The sequence below is a fragment of the Syngnathus typhle genome, linkage group LG16, assembly GCF_033458585.1.
Source record: "Syngnathus typhle isolate RoL2023-S1 ecotype Sweden linkage group LG16, RoL_Styp_1.0, whole genome shotgun sequence".
In the NCBI taxonomy this organism is placed as follows: Eukaryota; Metazoa; Chordata; class Actinopteri; order Syngnathiformes; family Syngnathidae; genus Syngnathus; species Syngnathus typhle.
Window position 1 is genome coordinate 9886400 of NC_083753.1, and position 15031 is coordinate 9901430.

General features: G+C 44.4%; 4 protein-coding genes across 5 annotated transcripts; 2 read left to right on the top strand and 2 right to left on the bottom strand.

Moving 5' to 3' along the window:
* The first annotated feature begins 546 nt into the window (after nucleotides 1–546).
* On the top strand, nucleotides 547–7906 carry adam17a (ADAM metallopeptidase domain 17a). Of its 2 annotated transcripts, none has more exons than XM_061301523.1 (19): nucleotides 547–766; nucleotides 1041–1173; nucleotides 1356–1489; nucleotides 1602–1690; nucleotides 1769–1952; nucleotides 2167–2297; nucleotides 2381–2467; nucleotides 2851–2976; nucleotides 3224–3368; nucleotides 3478–3569; nucleotides 3659–3811; nucleotides 4404–4603; nucleotides 4711–4814; nucleotides 5022–5156; nucleotides 5232–5362; nucleotides 5438–5516; nucleotides 5581–5669; nucleotides 5757–5816; nucleotides 6604–7906. In XM_061301523.1, the coding sequence occupies exons 1-19, from the start codon at nucleotides 661–663 to the stop codon at nucleotides 6994–6996; spliced, it is 2571 nt and encodes an 856-aa protein (XP_061157507.1). In that variant the 5' UTR covers nucleotides 547–660; the 3' UTR covers nucleotides 6997–7906. The 2 variants fall into 2 exon arrangements, with proteins under 2 accessions (XP_061157507.1, XP_061157508.1); XM_061301524.1 differs by having other exon boundaries at nucleotides 6608–6751.
* Nucleotides 7821–9124, bottom strand: iah1 (isoamyl acetate hydrolyzing esterase 1 (putative)). Its single transcript, XM_061301525.1, has 6 exons — nucleotides 9002–9124; nucleotides 8857–8909; nucleotides 8620–8765; nucleotides 8396–8557; nucleotides 8213–8334; nucleotides 7821–8134 (listed from the first exon to the last, which is right to left on the bottom strand). Exons 1-6 carry the CDS (start codon nucleotides 9074–9076, stop codon nucleotides 7958–7960), a joined length of 735 nt encoding a protein of 244 aa, XP_061157509.1. The 5' UTR covers nucleotides 9077–9124; the 3' UTR covers nucleotides 7821–7957.
* Nucleotides 9125–9517: 393 nt separating this feature from the next.
* Nucleotides 9518–10834, top strand: LOC133169431 (dnaJ homolog subfamily C member 30, mitochondrial-like). The gene is made up of 2 exons (XM_061301645.1): nucleotides 9518–9633; nucleotides 9769–10834. The coding sequence occupies exons 1-2, from the start codon at nucleotides 9534–9536 to the stop codon at nucleotides 10476–10478; spliced, it is 810 nt and encodes a 269-aa protein (XP_061157629.1). The 5' UTR covers nucleotides 9518–9533; the 3' UTR covers nucleotides 10479–10834.
* A 319-nt stretch (nucleotides 10835–11153) lies between these two features.
* LOC133169430 (cleavage and polyadenylation specificity factor subunit 3) lies at nucleotides 11154–14954 on the bottom strand. The gene is made up of 18 exons (XM_061301644.1): nucleotides 14738–14954; nucleotides 14561–14624; nucleotides 14399–14496; nucleotides 14156–14284; nucleotides 13897–14074; nucleotides 13679–13768; nucleotides 13444–13594; nucleotides 13192–13367; nucleotides 12922–13080; nucleotides 12682–12828; nucleotides 12440–12592; nucleotides 12199–12307; nucleotides 12027–12125; nucleotides 11860–11954; nucleotides 11703–11790; nucleotides 11578–11644; nucleotides 11416–11512; nucleotides 11154–11294 (listed from the first exon to the last, which is right to left on the bottom strand). The coding sequence occupies exons 1-18, from the start codon at nucleotides 14806–14808 to the stop codon at nucleotides 11172–11174; spliced, it is 2094 nt and encodes a 697-aa protein (XP_061157628.1). The 5' UTR covers nucleotides 14809–14954; the 3' UTR covers nucleotides 11154–11171.
* Nucleotides 14955–15031: the final 77 nt, after the last annotated feature.

Below are 15031 nucleotides of genomic sequence, written 5' to 3' on the forward strand. Positions count from 1 at the left end.
ATTGTACTGTACCTTACTTTTCCATGTCGTAATTTGGGCAATCGCTGATTTTTCTCCTAGCCAACCCTGGACTACATTCAGTAACTGGTAAAGTATATCCGCTGTTACGTAATCTGTAACAAGTCACTTGGAGTTAAAAGGTTGAAAAAAAACTATGTATTTAGAGGGGTCGGTTTTTTTTTTCTTATCCGCCCCCCCCCTCCAAAAAATCTCATGGAAATGTTTTCCTAATTTTTTATGGATTTTATTTTCAAGTCCAACATGATAAATGAGCATGGGAAAATTGGTTACCTGCAAAATGACATCAGAATTGGCTAATTTATGTAACCCTGAAAGTATTTTGGATGATGACTTATTTTTTTTTAGCCTTTCAAATGAAATAGTGGGTAAGTGTTCACCATCCCATGAATTAAAAAAATAAAAAGAAAACTGGCGACACATACCATGCAGAACTTTTAAAATGCTCCATTTTAGGCGATTGACGCGCCTGGTATGGAAAAATGGATGAATGACGTTGCATGATTAATTTCTTGATGACACTCCGACCGGAAATTGTCGTTCGGTCAATTTCCGCTTTGCTCTCGCTAGCTTGCCCGAAAGCTGTTAACTTTATGACAATGTCGGCTACGCTGTGATATATGTTATCAGTGCTGTTTCACCATGTGGAGCGTGTGCTTATTTGTTTTTCTGGCACATTTATGCTTGATCGGAGCTTTTAAATCAAGAATTACGGCTGAAGAAAACCGCGAAGCTAACGCTGAAATTGGTAAATATTGCTAGCTTTTCAAATGTAGTCATCTGTCGTTCAGGAAAATAACCCCGCTAACTAATAGCGGTTTCATATTACTTGCCATATCTTTCTTTATCCCAATTATGAGTTATATATTGTTTATAAAGTATTTTGGTCGTTGTAGTCAAGTACGAGCGTGTGGCTTGACAGTTGTGTTTTTCTCAAGCTATACAATGCTATGTTGTCCCCATTAATGTAAAGCTGTTCGTTATCTAGTTATTCGTGACTGGTTTCGTCCTATGTCTTTCAGATTCACTTCATTCCATTCTGTCTGATTTTGAGATTCTGCCAGTGTCAGACCTCCAGTTACATTCTGTCAGGAAGAGGGACGTGCACACCCCGTCCCACCTGGAGCGCCTGGTCAGCTTCAGAGCCTTGCAGAGGTGCACAAGGAGCATTCAAACTACATATGATTTCTTTGTTTTCATGTAATTTTGGGGTTACTAATGATCTAACTTGTGTAACTTGAGTTTATATTCTGGGTGGTTGGGAGAGGTCCCTCGGCGTACCCCCCTACTACTACCTCAACTGTGTATGTGATTTGTGTTTTGTGTGCTCTTTCTAGACATTTCAAGTTGTACTTGACCACCAACACAGACCTTTTCACCGACAATTTCCAAGCCGTGTTTGTCGATAACCTCGGAAGGGAGGAAAACTTCAACGTTCAGCGTCAGAACTACTTCACGGGTCATGTGGTCGGTAAGTTGATTTTAAATCATGTTGAGCTGTTGTGTGGTCGAAAGGTGTATTATCACATTTCCTGTGCAATTAGTTTTATTTTGTAGTTTTATTGTTTTGTTTGTATTTTCAGGTGAAGAGAATTCTCGTGTGCAGGCACACATTGATGGAGATGAATTTTCAGCTCACATTCTAAGTGATGAAGCAGAGTACAATGTAGAGGTTAGGAGACATGTAGTATTGGTCATTTCACATATCTTCTGCAGTTCTTTAATCAACTGTTTTGTTCATTTTTGCCAGCCCTTATGGAGGTTTACAGACAGCGCTGACGATGGCAGGTTGCTCGTGTATCGCTCAGAAGACATAAAAAATCTGAGCCGCATTGCTTCTCCAAAAGTCTGCGCTTACATGCACGCCAAGGACCTGCTGCCCGAGTCCGCTGGGGCAGGTTGGGGAGAGCCCGAGGTGACGGACAAGATCGACGGTACGTCTGCTTTTACTCGTATCTTGTATTTGTCGATGAAGTGTTTTTGCGGTTGAAGATCAGAGATGATGTAAGTTGGCAAGGAAAAGCAGAGGGAAAAAACAAGTAGGAGGATGATAAATGTCTAAGCTGGAGGAGGCTTTGGTAATTAGACAAAAGGATGTGGGTGTCAGATTCTTATGTCTGACTAAAGCTGCACAATTTCACTTTGCAGATTCTCATCACAGAGAAAAGCGCCAAGTCCACGACCACAAAAAAAACACCTGCCCCTTGTTGTTGGTTGCAGACTACCGCTTTTTTAAAAACATGGGACGCGGGCAAGAAAGCGTCACACTCAATTACCTGGTCAGAGGCCGAAAACTGAAAACCTCTATTTGGTTTATCCATACGATCCCTAAATTTGGTGTCGTAATTTTCTCTGTCTTCAGATTGAGCTGATCGATCGAGTCGATGACATTTACCGAAACACAACGTGGAATGATGACTTCAAAGGCTACGGGGTGCAAATACATCAGGTTTGTGTCGTATAGTATAAATGCGGAAAAGACTCTTGCCTTTTTTCTTTTCGTTGTGTCACCACAGGAAGCGATTGACTAGCGGTCCCCTCGCTGAGACATACATTTTAAGAGGAACTGAAAGCTTTTGTGTGCGGCTCATTGAGTTTGTTCCACATGCGTTATGCATGAATGGACACACTGTTTATTGTACTGTGACTAGCCTTTTCTCACTCAAAAGATATGCATTCATTATTCAGCCACACCAAGTCTTGTCTTGCGTGTCCTTTACAAGAAGAACTTTTGACTGCCTCTGCAAAGGCTATTTTTATGATTTTAAAAGACCTCAAATTTTCATTTTTATTTTTTTACCGCCATATGTTTGTTAATATTGCCGTTCTCAGATGATCATCCACAAGGAGCCCACAAAACCTCCTCCTGGTCGTGCTGGCCCTGTCTGGACCCACTACAACATGGAGAACAGCCCTGTGAAAGGGAAGGCGATTTGGGATGTGAAGAAGCTTCTGGAGGTAGATGGGGAGAAAGTTGACGAGGAAATGATGCTTCAAATTCGCTTCATGAACCAGTTGTTGTTTTCGGACTCTCTGGCACTCTTGGTTTAAAGAAAGGGGTGTAAGAAATGGCGAGTCAGTGAGAGTGCCATCTAGAGGGCTCAATGAACACAGCAAGTGGTTCACGAAGCAGCTTGAAGCTTCATTTTCCTCATTACTGGGAGAAAGCCATTGCGTTATTAAGTAGTTGTGAAATTGTTTCCAGCAATTCAGCTCAGACATAGCCGACAACGCGTCTACCGTGTGCCTGGCCCACCTGTTCACCTACCAGGATTTCGACGAGGGCACTCTGGGCTTGGCCTATGTGGCTCCCTCCAAACCGATGGCCTTGGGTGGCCTCTGCCCCAAACGTAAGGACAGTGGCATTGTTTTGAAATGCCTGCCATATAATCTTGGGGTTATGCTTGGTGCATTTTAGTGTTTCCCTTCTGTATCGTGAAATCTTGTTTGCTTTGACAGCTTATTATCCATCTCTGTCTGCCAAGAAGCCCAGTTACCTCAACACCGGCTTGACCAGCACCAAGAATTATGGGAAAACAATCCTGACAAAGGTCAAGATGGCCCCTTAAATATGAACTTTGTCTCGCGAGCTTTGTTTTCAATGTTTGCCTTAAACGCAACCATATACTTGTCCCATCAGGAGGCAGATTTGGTGACCACTCACGAACTAGGCCATAACTTCGGAGCCGAGCACGATCCGGACAACATTCCATTCTGTGCTCCCAGTGATGACCATGGTGGAAAGTTTGTCATGTACCCAATAGCTGTGAGTGGAGATCATGTAAACAACAAGGTACATACCGCTTGCTGCCTCTTCTTTTCTTTTTCATGACTTGCTACAACACACAAAAATGCTTCAACCAATTTAAAATATTTTTGTTGTAATTCACTGACTTGTTACATGAAAGGCAAACGCACGAACCTTTTGTCTTGCATGAAATGTAATTTGTTTTTGCAGCCATCTTTGTTGTATCCATCGGCACAGACTGCTGATGTAGGCGACTTATCAGTTTGCCAGAAAGCTCGCACAATTTGCATAAATTGGATAAAAGGCTTGGATGACACCCGACCAAACTGGCAAGACTCGAGGAAATACAAACTCACTCAACCTTAGATGCCACTGAAGGTGTTGAGTCGATCATGCAATGTGTGATGCAAAGTGTGAAAGCCAGTTTTAAATGTTTACCTTTCAATTTTATGTAATAACAGCAAGCTGTTGTCCGTTTTGGCTTTAGTTATTGTTAGTGCAGATGAAATGAAAACCGGTACAAAAACAAAGCACATTTTTGCGCTCGCGATAAATCCGATTTGAAGAGTTCTTCTAATCGGCCTGCTAGGGCTGCTCCACTTGCAGTCTGATGATTCAACTCCAACATCTCTTCCAGCGTTTCTCCAACTGCAGCAAGATCTCCATAGGAAAGACGCTTCGTTACAAAGCTCCCTTGTGCTTCAAGGAGAGGAACAGCAATGTGTGTGGGAATTCCCGGGTGGAAGAAGGGGAAGAGTGCGACCCCGGCTTGCTTCATCTCAATGATGATGCTTGCTGCTCGTCCAACTGCATGTTCAAATCAGGGTCCCAGTGCAGGTAGGAAAGCTGATATAAAACTCTGGTGCACTTAATTCCTTTCAAACACTTTCGACAAAGAATTTTTGTAGAACTTAACCACATTTGTTTTTTTTTTCTCCTCACAGTGATCGAAACAGCCCGTGCTGCAGAAATTGCATGTTTGAGCGGGCAGGAAGAAGGTGCCAAGAGCCCATCAGTGCCACATGTAAGGGCATTGCCTCCTGCACAGGTAGGTATGCGCCCTCTGCTGGCCAAAGCAGATACACAATACAATCTCACACGTTCGCCCCGTGCTGGCCAAAGCAGACACACCATGATTCAATAAAAATGACACTCAGTGGCACCTTTAAGTAGGCCTATTATGACAATCAACTGCTCAATAAATGAAATAGCAATTTATTTTTCAGGATTCAATAAATTGTTTTTTTACTTCAAGGCAACAGCAGTCAGTGTCCTCCCCCTGAAAACGCCGTCGACGACACAGTTTGCGTGGACAACGGCCGGTGCCGAAATGGAGAGTGCAACCCGTTCTGTGAGGCCATGCAGAACCTTCAGTCCTGTGCCTGCAATGGTATGCAATTCTTGTGTTTCTTTTTTTTTTGTTGTTTACCCTGTGTGACAGATTTCTTCCACTCTCATAATGCAGCCACAGAGGATTCCTGCAAAGTGTGCTGCCGGCGTCACGATGGCACCTGCGCGCCCTTCGTCCTGACCGATGGCAATTTGCTTTTACTACGTAAAGGGAAACCTTGCACCGTGGGCTTCTGCGACGAGAACGTGAGTGCGGAAACGTGCGCTCCAGACCCCCGACACTTTACGATTGATTCAATGGCGGTGTCAACGTTTCCGCAGGGGAAGTGCATGAAGCAGGTGCAGGATGTAATTGAGCGTCTGTGGGACTTCATTGACAAATTGGACATTAACACTTTTGGTAAGTGCTTCACGTCACACAAGCGATCGAAAGAGCAAATTTAATTGGACTTTCTCCCCGTTAGGGAAGTTCCTGGCGGATAACATTGTGGGCTCTGTTGTCGTGTTCTCGCTCGTCTTCTGGATCCCTCTGAGTATTCTAGTTCACTGTGTGGTAAGAACCCAACTTTATTTCTGCCAGCGGAGTTCAACTTTTAAAAAATGATTTGCCCTGTTTTACCATTTTGCTCTTCTTTTATAGGACAAGAAACTCGACCAGCAATATGAGGAGAACACAATGTCGCTCTACTGCCCTCTGAATGTAAGTGTGTTACCTCGTCTCCATTTTGAAGAATTGTATGGTGAGCACGAAGCATTTTAGTTCAGTTGAGATGTTTTTTTTGTTCGGTTCCATTCATTTCCATCAAAACAAGAGGCACCGAGTGTTTCGGTAGATAGATTTGGGGCACACCGAGACTTGTGTTCACAGTCGAAGCTAAATTAGCGCTGGGTCTGTCGGTCCATGCGGGCTTTCAATGACCTTTCTGTCACTCTTGGCCTTTTCTTATTGGAACTGCAGCAGACGCTGGAGGTTTGTAATAGAGCTCCAGCCTTAGGTGAGTGCGTGTGCCATGGCTTGGTGTTGCGTTGCCATCCAGTCCATGATGATGCATGGTCCGTGGGCCCGCGTTTGCGATACTCCCCGCACTCCTTTACTCCTTGACGTAATCGCTGATCGCCCACAAAGTCGCCGCAAGGACGTCCCACACGCCATTCGATCAGAAATTACCTCAAGAACGCAAGATTGCATCTTGGGAGTTCTCAAACAAAGACTTGTTGTCGTTCGTACGATCAGATGCGGTGTGTGTCCACATTTTCAGTTTGCGTCTGCCGTGAGCAGATGAGAGTCCTTTTGAATTCACTTCCTGTCTTTTACCCCTTTTTCTTTTTAGTCGCTATTTCTGCACAGTGTTCACTATTTTGCTGTTTGGGTGAAAAATAGTTAAGCCTCTTTTACTCAAATAAGCAGGAATGCTGCACATAAAACACAAGTGCCCCCCACGCAGTTACTATCCGCACATGCCTCACACCTTTTGGTCTCCCACTAGCAAGAAATCCTGAGCAACATGGAGACGGCCCCCATCCGCATCGTCAAGCCTCCTCCGCCCCCCTCTTCCTCCTTCGCCGGCCCGACCGCGCCCTTCCCGCAGCACCGCTTGGTGGCGGCCAGCGCCGTCTCAAACCAGACCCCCAGCTCGAGCTACGTGCCCACGCCGGACGGCAGCGACGTGGCCTCACGGATGGCCACCATCCAGGAGGACAGCGGCGACTCTCACCTGGGAGAGGAGGCAGGCAGGGCCGACGACTTCCCAACCGCAGGAGCCTGCTCGTTGGCTACGAGATCCTCCTACGAGGATCTGAGCGATCAAAGCCCGTCGGCCCGGGAGAGGCGGCGCCTCAAGAGGCAAGAGTGCTTTGATTCCAAAGAGACTGAGTGCTGAGTCCAATCAATTTGTAATGTATAAATTCGTACATTGACCTAAAGCTAGCTATTATGGATATCTAATACATTTACAAAGGACATTCGATGCTCTTCTTAAGATGAACCACCTCCAATTGAAGTGTAATTTCCTCTTTCATCATACCTCAAACACATTTTGAACAGTATTTGCTCGCCACAAGTTGCCGCGCGGCACTTTTGAAACAATTCTCCTTGTGTTTTAGTGTACAAAACCACTGGATGATCGTCTTACTGTAATCCCCCGCTATTCGTAGAGGGACAGGGACCAAGCCCTGCTGCAAATAGTGACAAACTGACAGTAGTTGAGCTAATAGTTAAAACCGAAAATTCCAAAACCAGAATTTCATTAACAGCTTATAAGCAGCTACAATATTTCTTCATTGATGCTTCAATTTACTGGGCTTTAGTGGCTCTTGTGGCATCTTAGGGCGCTATTTAAAAAAAAAAAAAACAGAGATCCTCGAATAGGTGCGAATGTTTAATGAATTAGTTATCCGTGAATATGTTGGGGATTACTGTATCCACTCGTGTCATGAATCATGATTGGCTTCTTTTTAAATACAGTATGTCTGCTTTGTGTCAACCTGACTCCAAAACACTGCTGTGCCTTTTTGGATGGTTATTCCCCATCATAAAGACTAAGAGAGAGAATTTGAATTGTTGCAAAGCTGTGAGGTGCTCAAGTTGTGTTACTGTTTTGTTTACTCGCGTCAATATTGTTGTCACAATGTCTCGCCACTGTTGCCTGTTATTTAAGTTCAAGCCAAAACAGCAACAAGGCTGACAAACTGAATGGTTGTGAAGTTGTTAATCAATGTAAAGCTTTTATTCATGTCCACCGCTTGCATTACTTAAAAACATCCCAATAAATGATTGTATACAAAATATGACATTCAAAGCTCTTCAAAATCAGTCCTCATGCCGTCTATCCATCTTCGAGTTTACGGGCCGCACAGCAGACTGTTCTCGGGGCTCCCAACGTCCACATCCCCCCAATAGGGCAGGATCAAGGGCAGATGAGCCACTTTGCTTTCCAGCAGCTCCCAAAGGTGCTGCATCACAAACTGGTTGCCTTTTGCAGACAGGTGGAGACCATCCGACAGGTAGACTGTGAAGTCCTGTGGGGACGAGAATCAAACAGGTTATTTGGATGCATTTTTTCTTTCCATAAAATATATGGAACAATAAAATCAAACCTGTCCGTCTTTTTGCATGAGCGTCCACAAGTCTAAGACGTCAACACCGCATTGAGAAGCCGCTTGGAAGCACGCTTGAGCGTACTGGCCCGCCACGGAGTTCAGTCGATTGAGAGGACAACCTAGGATGCAAAGACACTTTATAATCTTCAGCGGAGACGACAATGTGCATGTGAACGCTACCTTTCAGCTTGCATTCTTTCTCCCAGGCTGCTTCATTGATGGGAGCAGGGGTTATGAAGATGACTTTGCCTGCAGGGACCCCCACCTTGGTCAGGTAGCTGCTCATTGCCTTCAGGTTCTCCGAGTACTCGTGCAGAGGTACATGTTGCTGAGGGTTTTTATCTAAGTGCAGATTTCGATGCAATAAGAGCATAATAAATTTGCATGTTTGAGAAGTTGTATACCTTGCAGGGCGCAGTCGTTGGCTCCAAAGAAGACAGTAATTGCTGCGATGTTTTCCGACTTGTCCTGATGCAGTATCCGAGGAAGAACAATCTTTCCCCATCGGGAGTTGTAGCCCGACAATCCTCTGTTGACGACGTCACACTTCCTGCTCGAACAAGTTAAAATATTCCCATCGATTAGTCTCCTAATTATGTATTGACTACGAAATTGCGGAAACGGGGAGAGCAAAAAAAGACCTTGCTAATTTATCTGCGATGCCTGCACCCCATCCGTTCACTTGAAAGGAACTCTGGAAGAAACAAAATCAGCTAGCAACATATAGCAAAGCAGCGAACGAACAACAGCAACACAAAATCGTGCAGTTCTTTTGTAGCAGCCAACCTGTGTGATGGAATCCCCGAACAGAACGACCTGAGGCCAGGTTAAAGTTTTCAATTTGGACATGGCTGTACTCATACACACTTGACACTCGAGTTGCACAGCGCATGCGCAATACTCCCCTTTGTTTTCTGTCAGTAAAAGTCTTTGAAATCTTTAAGACTATTATAATTTAATAAGAACATATATAATATGACTATAAAAATAATTGAAACAATAAAATGGGAATATATACAGAAAATATATATCCTTTTGCCTTAAACACCTCGGGATGTTGGCCACCACTACTGGTAAAATTGGCTGCATCATTAGTTCAACAGATTATTCAGTTCTACACCTGAATTGAAAAAAAACGAATACATTTAATGTTTTCAGTATTTTTGTTTTCGTGTTTCGGGGGGAATTTGAGAAAAAAAGATTTAAAGGCCATTGTTTAAGGGAGGTGCTATGCCAATCATTTGACAATAGAGGGCGCTGCAAAAAAAACAATAACAATCAAAAGTAATTTCCGTTTCCGTTTCTTGACTCCACAAACATGGCGGAGGTCATACTTCGCTGTAGCAGAATCACTGTCAACATTTTGCCCAAAATATGCAACTATTTTCCACCGAAATCTCCTGGGAAGCACGAAGAAGGTACAGTGTATTCTTCCACGTTATCCACCGGGGTTTCATTTTTAAATTTTAATAGTAACGAAACAAATTGTGTATTAATAGTTGAGAGTTTAAGTTTTGTCATTGTTGTTGTTGTTTTTTCTTTTTTTTTTTTAGGGCTGAGGGATGACATTAGAGCAGGTCATGGACATACTTCTGTATCTTGGGGCCACGGAGACTATCTAGGAATTTTCTTCCCTCAAAGCAGTGCCCGTCCAGGCTCTTGCTGGGGACATTTGACCTTTTGTAGGACTTATGCCAATGCCACAAGAGAAGAGCCTCTTTACAGAAGCAAAACCGGCTACTACGACATCCTCGGCGTGTCTCCCACGGCCACCCAAGTGCAGATCAAAACCGCCTACTACAAACAGTGCTTCCTCTACCACCCGGACAGAAACGCCGGAAACGATGATGCCACCGTCCGCTTCTCAGACATCAGCGAGGCCTACTCAGTGCTGGGCCACAAGGGCCTGCGAAAGAAGTATGACCTTGGCCTCTTGAGTCTGCTCGACCTGACCAACAAGACCCAGGTCAGACCCTCCGCCGCCAATCCCCCCGGAGGAGGGAGCTCAGCGGCAGCAGGAGGGAGGAACGCGGCCGTGGACCCCCGTAGTACCATATTTGACTTTGACAAGTTCCTTCGCTCGCATTACGGCAACCAGCTCCTGAGGGACAAAGACATTCGAAAACGGAAGGAGGAGATGCTGAAGAAACAGCAGGAGTCGCTGCCCGAGAGGAACAAGGAAAGGACCATGGAGGTGGGTGTCGTCATGATGCTCGTTGGCGCCATAGTGCTGCTGATCACCTTGAGGGGAGTGTCGAGCTGAAGTCATACTGTTCATTTTCCTTCACATAGTTCAATTTCATATTTATAGAAAATTATTATATAATTATTATAAATTATTATAACAATTTCCCCAAAGTTGAATCCATTGTTTTTAGCCGCAATTTATCTAAATTAGTATGATGACTTCTGCCACTGTCAATCTGTCAAAGCATAAAGAAATTCACTGTGCTATAGTTAAACTTTTATGACTTACAATAAGTCATATCACACTTGTAATATAACTATTGCTATTTGTTGGTCTTTTTGGGAGGTGCAATGTTCTAGAATAATGTGCCTTTCATCTGGGTGCTTTTGTCATCCACATATATAAGTAATGAATGAAACTTATCTGGTGTTCATTGTGTCATATCTAAATTTTCTTGAACTTGTATATCGAAGCGAAACCACACATTCAAATCACTGAGAAATGATGACCCTTGACACCACTGATGCCAAATACTGAACATTTAGTGCAATTAGAAATCCACATTGCCAAATACTGAACACTTAGTGCAATAAAAAATTCACATTACATGTTAAAACACAAATTTCAAGTCAGTGCATTTTTTTTTTTAACGAACACAACATTAACAATAAATAAATAAAAATGCTTGTAGTTAAAAACACAACACGGGACATGTTATAAATACTGACAAACTATTAACACGTGTTATCCAGGACATAAAAATATGCATCACTTAAGTGATGGCATGATTGATGTGATGGGGTTGAGGGCATCAAATAGGCGCTGCACTGCTTGCTCCACCAGCTCCCTCAAGGAATCGTCTTCTGTGTCCTCGTCCTCGTAGCTCACCGACTAATTGGTGTGGGAGAAAAGTATAAATTTGGTTCCTTCATTTTTTTTTTCGTTGAGATGTTCAAAGTGTGTAGATCTCTTAAGATGGACAAATCTCGAAGCAATGGCGCAAACACCTCACCCGTGTTTCCAAGCAAATGTTCACCGTCTTGCCGTCGACGGTCACCGAGATGTTTTGACCGTCGCTGATGTCCACGCAGTCTTGTCCAAACATGTCCCTGAAACCAAACATTTCCTCACGTCTTCATTTAAACAGGAAGTGGAAATAAGTCATAGTACTCACTGTAACATGACTTCAAGTCGACTTTGAAAGATGTCCATGTCCAAAATGGAACTCTGGCTTTCCATGACTAAACACAAGAAAAATTAGAAAATTCAGTAGCATTGCTACCACCAACTACCGCCCACCTTTCTGAGCCTTCGGATTGGACTGGACCTCCAGCACCACAGTGGTGATGGCGTCGGCGTACATGTCGTTAAGAGGGTTGGCGATCCACTGAAAGCAGAATCATGAACAAGTTTGACAACCGCAGCGGGATGGAGTAAGAGCATCCCCAGCGCTCACCTCAAGCAGAACCATGCCAATTTCATGGATCAGAGTGATACTTTGGAAGATCCTCAGGGTTTTCTTCTCGGTGCCGTCGAGCTCTTCTACATCACCTGACGACGAGAAAGCTCAGTGCTTAGTACAAAGGAGCATTTAATTTCAAAATGGAGTATTTCGAGGCTGACCTGTAAGGTTCCTAAGGTGGCAGACGAGCAGCGAGTAGGGTCCGGTGAAGGGGATGGCCTGGGTTTGCTTTACTGTGCTCATGGACAGCTCTGTGTACACTGGAGGAAAAAAAAAAAGAAGCATGCTCACGTGCACTATGTGGGCGGACGTATTGCTGAGGACTTGACTGACGTGAAAGGTCAGAGGGATTGAGGATGTGGTAGTTGAAGTTCTTCTTCACCAGAATGCCCGACACTCTCTGACCCTGAACGCATTTCTGATCTGCCAGAGAGCCCATCACCTGCACACAGCGGCGCAGCCACGTCACGACGCTCATAATCTCAATAAAATACTTTTTTGTTTTATTGAATCTGTGTAGATTGTTTTTAATTATCCAGGTCATGGAAATTTGCAAACGTTAACTCGATGTAACCTTGGCCAGTTTTTCTCCCCTGAAGTTGAGGGTGACGGACTCTGTGTTGCGAGGGTTGTGAACTTCGATGTGAACCTGCTCGTTGTCCTCGTACTCTCGGATAAGCGCCGCTTTCAGGCGGGCCATCTCGTTCTGCTCGCCGTGGACCAAGATCTGAGGGTGGCAAAGTTTCACATTTTGGACACAGACTAGTTTGTTTGGTAAATTCAACCAAATCTAGCGATGCATTTCAGCTTCCCTACCACATGTGGAGGTTTGAGAGCACGGATGAACTCGCTGGTCTGCTGGTAGTCCGTATGGGCCGAGAAGGAGATGTAGTCCACTGACATCTTCAGCTGCAGCTTCTGTCCCGACATGGTGGTGATCTCCTCCGGCTCGGACATGATGTGCTGCGCAACAAACGTGACCACCAACTGTAAGCTGCACTCGGATGAGTTACGTAACTTTGAAATTACAGACTCGCTTTTCACATTGCAGCTGACCTTTGCCAGTGTTCCCTCCACACAGTATCCAGCGATGATAACGCCGTTCCTCTTGTCTGTGCACCAACTTTCGAAGAGCTCCCTGGAAAGGCCGCTCTGCATCATGCCCGGGGACGCCATCACCACACTGGGACCGATGTCGTCAAAGTGGTCCATGCTCTGGAATTTTAAGACACCCAAGTAAGCTTCCATTCCGATTTTTTTTTTTTTCTTTCATGGCGTTTGAACATGGGTGTGCAGACTTTTTATATCCACTGCTTTGTGCTCTACCTTGAGGTTGCTAATGTGCTTGAAGACAAAAGGGTTGTTTATGTTGATGGCCTTGCGGATCTTGTCGTTCATGGCGTTGACGTAAGTCTGGTACACGGCCATGCACTTCTTTGCTAGGGACGAGGCGTAGTAGATGGGGATATCGTGGAGCTCCGGATGGTTCTGCCAATACTCGTCTGCATTCAACAGGGGAATAATAAAGAGACATGACATTGATAGTGGAAACTTTAGATGCATGTGTTAGATCATCACCCAGTATGAGCAGCAGTTCCTGAGCTCGGCCCAAAGCGAACACAGGGATCAGACAGCGGCCCTCCCTGTTGACGATGTCGTGCACCGTGTTGCAAAAGCGAGCCTCGCGCTCTTCGCGCTTCTCGTGGATGTGCGTGCCGTAGGTGGACTCCTGCACAACAGCGATTAAAGAAACTTTTGTTCACCTCAAGAAATAACCAAAACACAATTTTTGTGAGACATTTTAGGGGTGTACAATGATTAAAATGTCCGGTTTGACGCTAGGGATCTCGGCCGCCATGAGGTGCCTGTCTTCCTGTCGTGAGAAGTCGCCTGTGTACAGCAGCTTTGTAAGAAACAGAATGAACAAATTATAATAGCAGTCAGAGGTGGGTTGAGTAGCCCAAAATCTTATTCACGTTCAGCTACTGTAGATTTAGAATATGATACAAGTGCAAAGAATTCTTCTATTACCTTGACTCCGGCTATTTCAATCATAAACATGGCAGCTCCCAGCACATGGCCGGCATGGTAGCACCAGAACTTGATCCCCGCCACCTCCTTGACCTCATGGAAGTTAATGGTCTCAATCTTATCCATGCTCTCCTCCAGGTCCGTCTCGGTGTATAGCATGTCGTCTGCAGAAATGTTGCTGCAACGGGTAACAAAAAAAAAGCATAAATTATAATATTATATTGTGATTTACAACACAATGAAGGGTTTCATGATTTACCTGACTTTGACGTAGTCTGACAGGAGCCATCGGTAGATGGCCTTGGTGGCGTGGGTCATGAAGGTTCTGCCTTTGAAGCTGGTCTTCTGGAGGAACCAAGGCAGAGCCCCGCAGTGATCAAGGTGGAAACTGGAGACAAAGGAAGCGAGTGAAGGGAAGAATTAAATGTCAAAGCAAATTAGGTTGGAAGAATATGATGGAAGAAAAAATGCAATCTTTCTCCTGAAAAGAAGAGATGCTTACTGGCTGATGAGCAGCAGGTCAATCTCCGCTGGGTCGATCAAGTCTATATAAGGGAGGGCATCCATTCCCTCCAAGCCAGGATGGATACCACAGTCCAGCTGACGAATAGACAAAAATAAATTATAATCTCTATCTGATCGGCTTCAATTAATAATTAGTTACCATAATTTTTCTCCCTTTGAATTCCAGTATAATACAAGACCTCCCAACCTCCTGCCCAGCACCCCTGGCGAAAAGACAACAAAAGAAAATAAATAATAGCTATAATTAAGCTTACACGGAGATGCATTATATATAATATATAGAATTAAATATATATTAATTTATTTATCATCGTACAGCGGACGAATATGAAGCTGATCACTCTCCTCTGCCGGAACGGCAATCTCCACTTTGCGTTTTGAAGCCATAGTTGCCGAAAATCACAGAGTAAAATAAAATTAATAAATATCACAATCCGATCATCGCGCACTGTTTTGAAAATGAATGAGGAGGAGGCGGTCCCTTGCAAAACGGGACACTTCAGGTCTTCCCTCAAAACACCGTCGATAAGAACGAGGGGTAGTGACGAACGTTCCGGCACAAATGTTCCCTTCCACAATAATCATTATTTCAGGACAAAACATAGCAAAA

What these genes read in the sequence shown, in the direction of transcription:
- adam17a (XM_061301523.1), top strand. Translation starts at nt 661, where the DNA reads ATGTGGAGCGTGTGCTTATTTGTTTTTCTGGCACATTTATGCTTGATC. An exon ending in GGTGACGGACAAGATCGACG is followed by an intron (nt 1,953 to 2,166) that starts GTACGTCTGCTT and finishes TTCACTTTGCAG; the next exon opens with ATTCTCATCACAGAGAAAAG. An exon ending in ATTGGACATTAACACTTTTG is followed by an intron (nt 5,517 to 5,580) that starts GTAAGTGCTTCA and finishes TCTCCCCGTTAG; the next exon opens with GGAAGTTCCTGGCGGATAAC.
- iah1 (XM_061301525.1), bottom strand. Translation starts at nt 9,076, where the DNA reads ATGAGTACAGCCATGTCCAAATTGAAAACTTTAACCTGGCCTCAGGTC. An exon ending in TCGGGGATTCCATCACACAG is followed by an intron (nt 8,910 to 9,001) that starts GTTGGCTGCTAC and finishes TGTTTCTTCCAG; the next exon opens with AGTTCCTTTCAAGTGAACGG. An exon ending in GAAAGAATGCAAGCTGAAAG is followed by an intron (nt 8,335 to 8,395) that starts GTAGCGTTCACA and finishes TTTGCATCCTAG; the next exon opens with GTTGTCCTCTCAATCGACTG.
- LOC133169431 (XM_061301645.1), top strand. Translation starts at nt 9,534, where the DNA reads ATGGCGGAGGTCATACTTCGCTGTAGCAGAATCACTGTCAACATTTTG. An exon ending in TCCTGGGAAGCACGAAGAAG is followed by an intron (nt 9,634 to 9,768) that starts GTACAGTGTATT and finishes TTTTTTTTTTAG; the next exon opens with GGCTGAGGGATGACATTAGA.
- LOC133169430 (XM_061301644.1), bottom strand. Translation starts at nt 14,808, where the DNA reads ATGGCTTCAAAACGCAAAGTGGAGATTGCCGTTCCGGCAGAGGAGAGT. An exon ending in CTCTCAAACCTCCACATGTG is followed by an intron (nt 12,593 to 12,681) that starts GTAGGGAAGCTG and finishes TGCCACCCTCAG; the next exon opens with ATCTTGGTCCACGGCGAGCA. An exon ending in CAATCCGAAGGCTCAGAAAG is followed by an intron (nt 11,645 to 11,702) that starts GTGGGCGGTAGT and finishes TCTTGTGTTTAG; the next exon opens with TCATGGAAAGCCAGAGTTCC.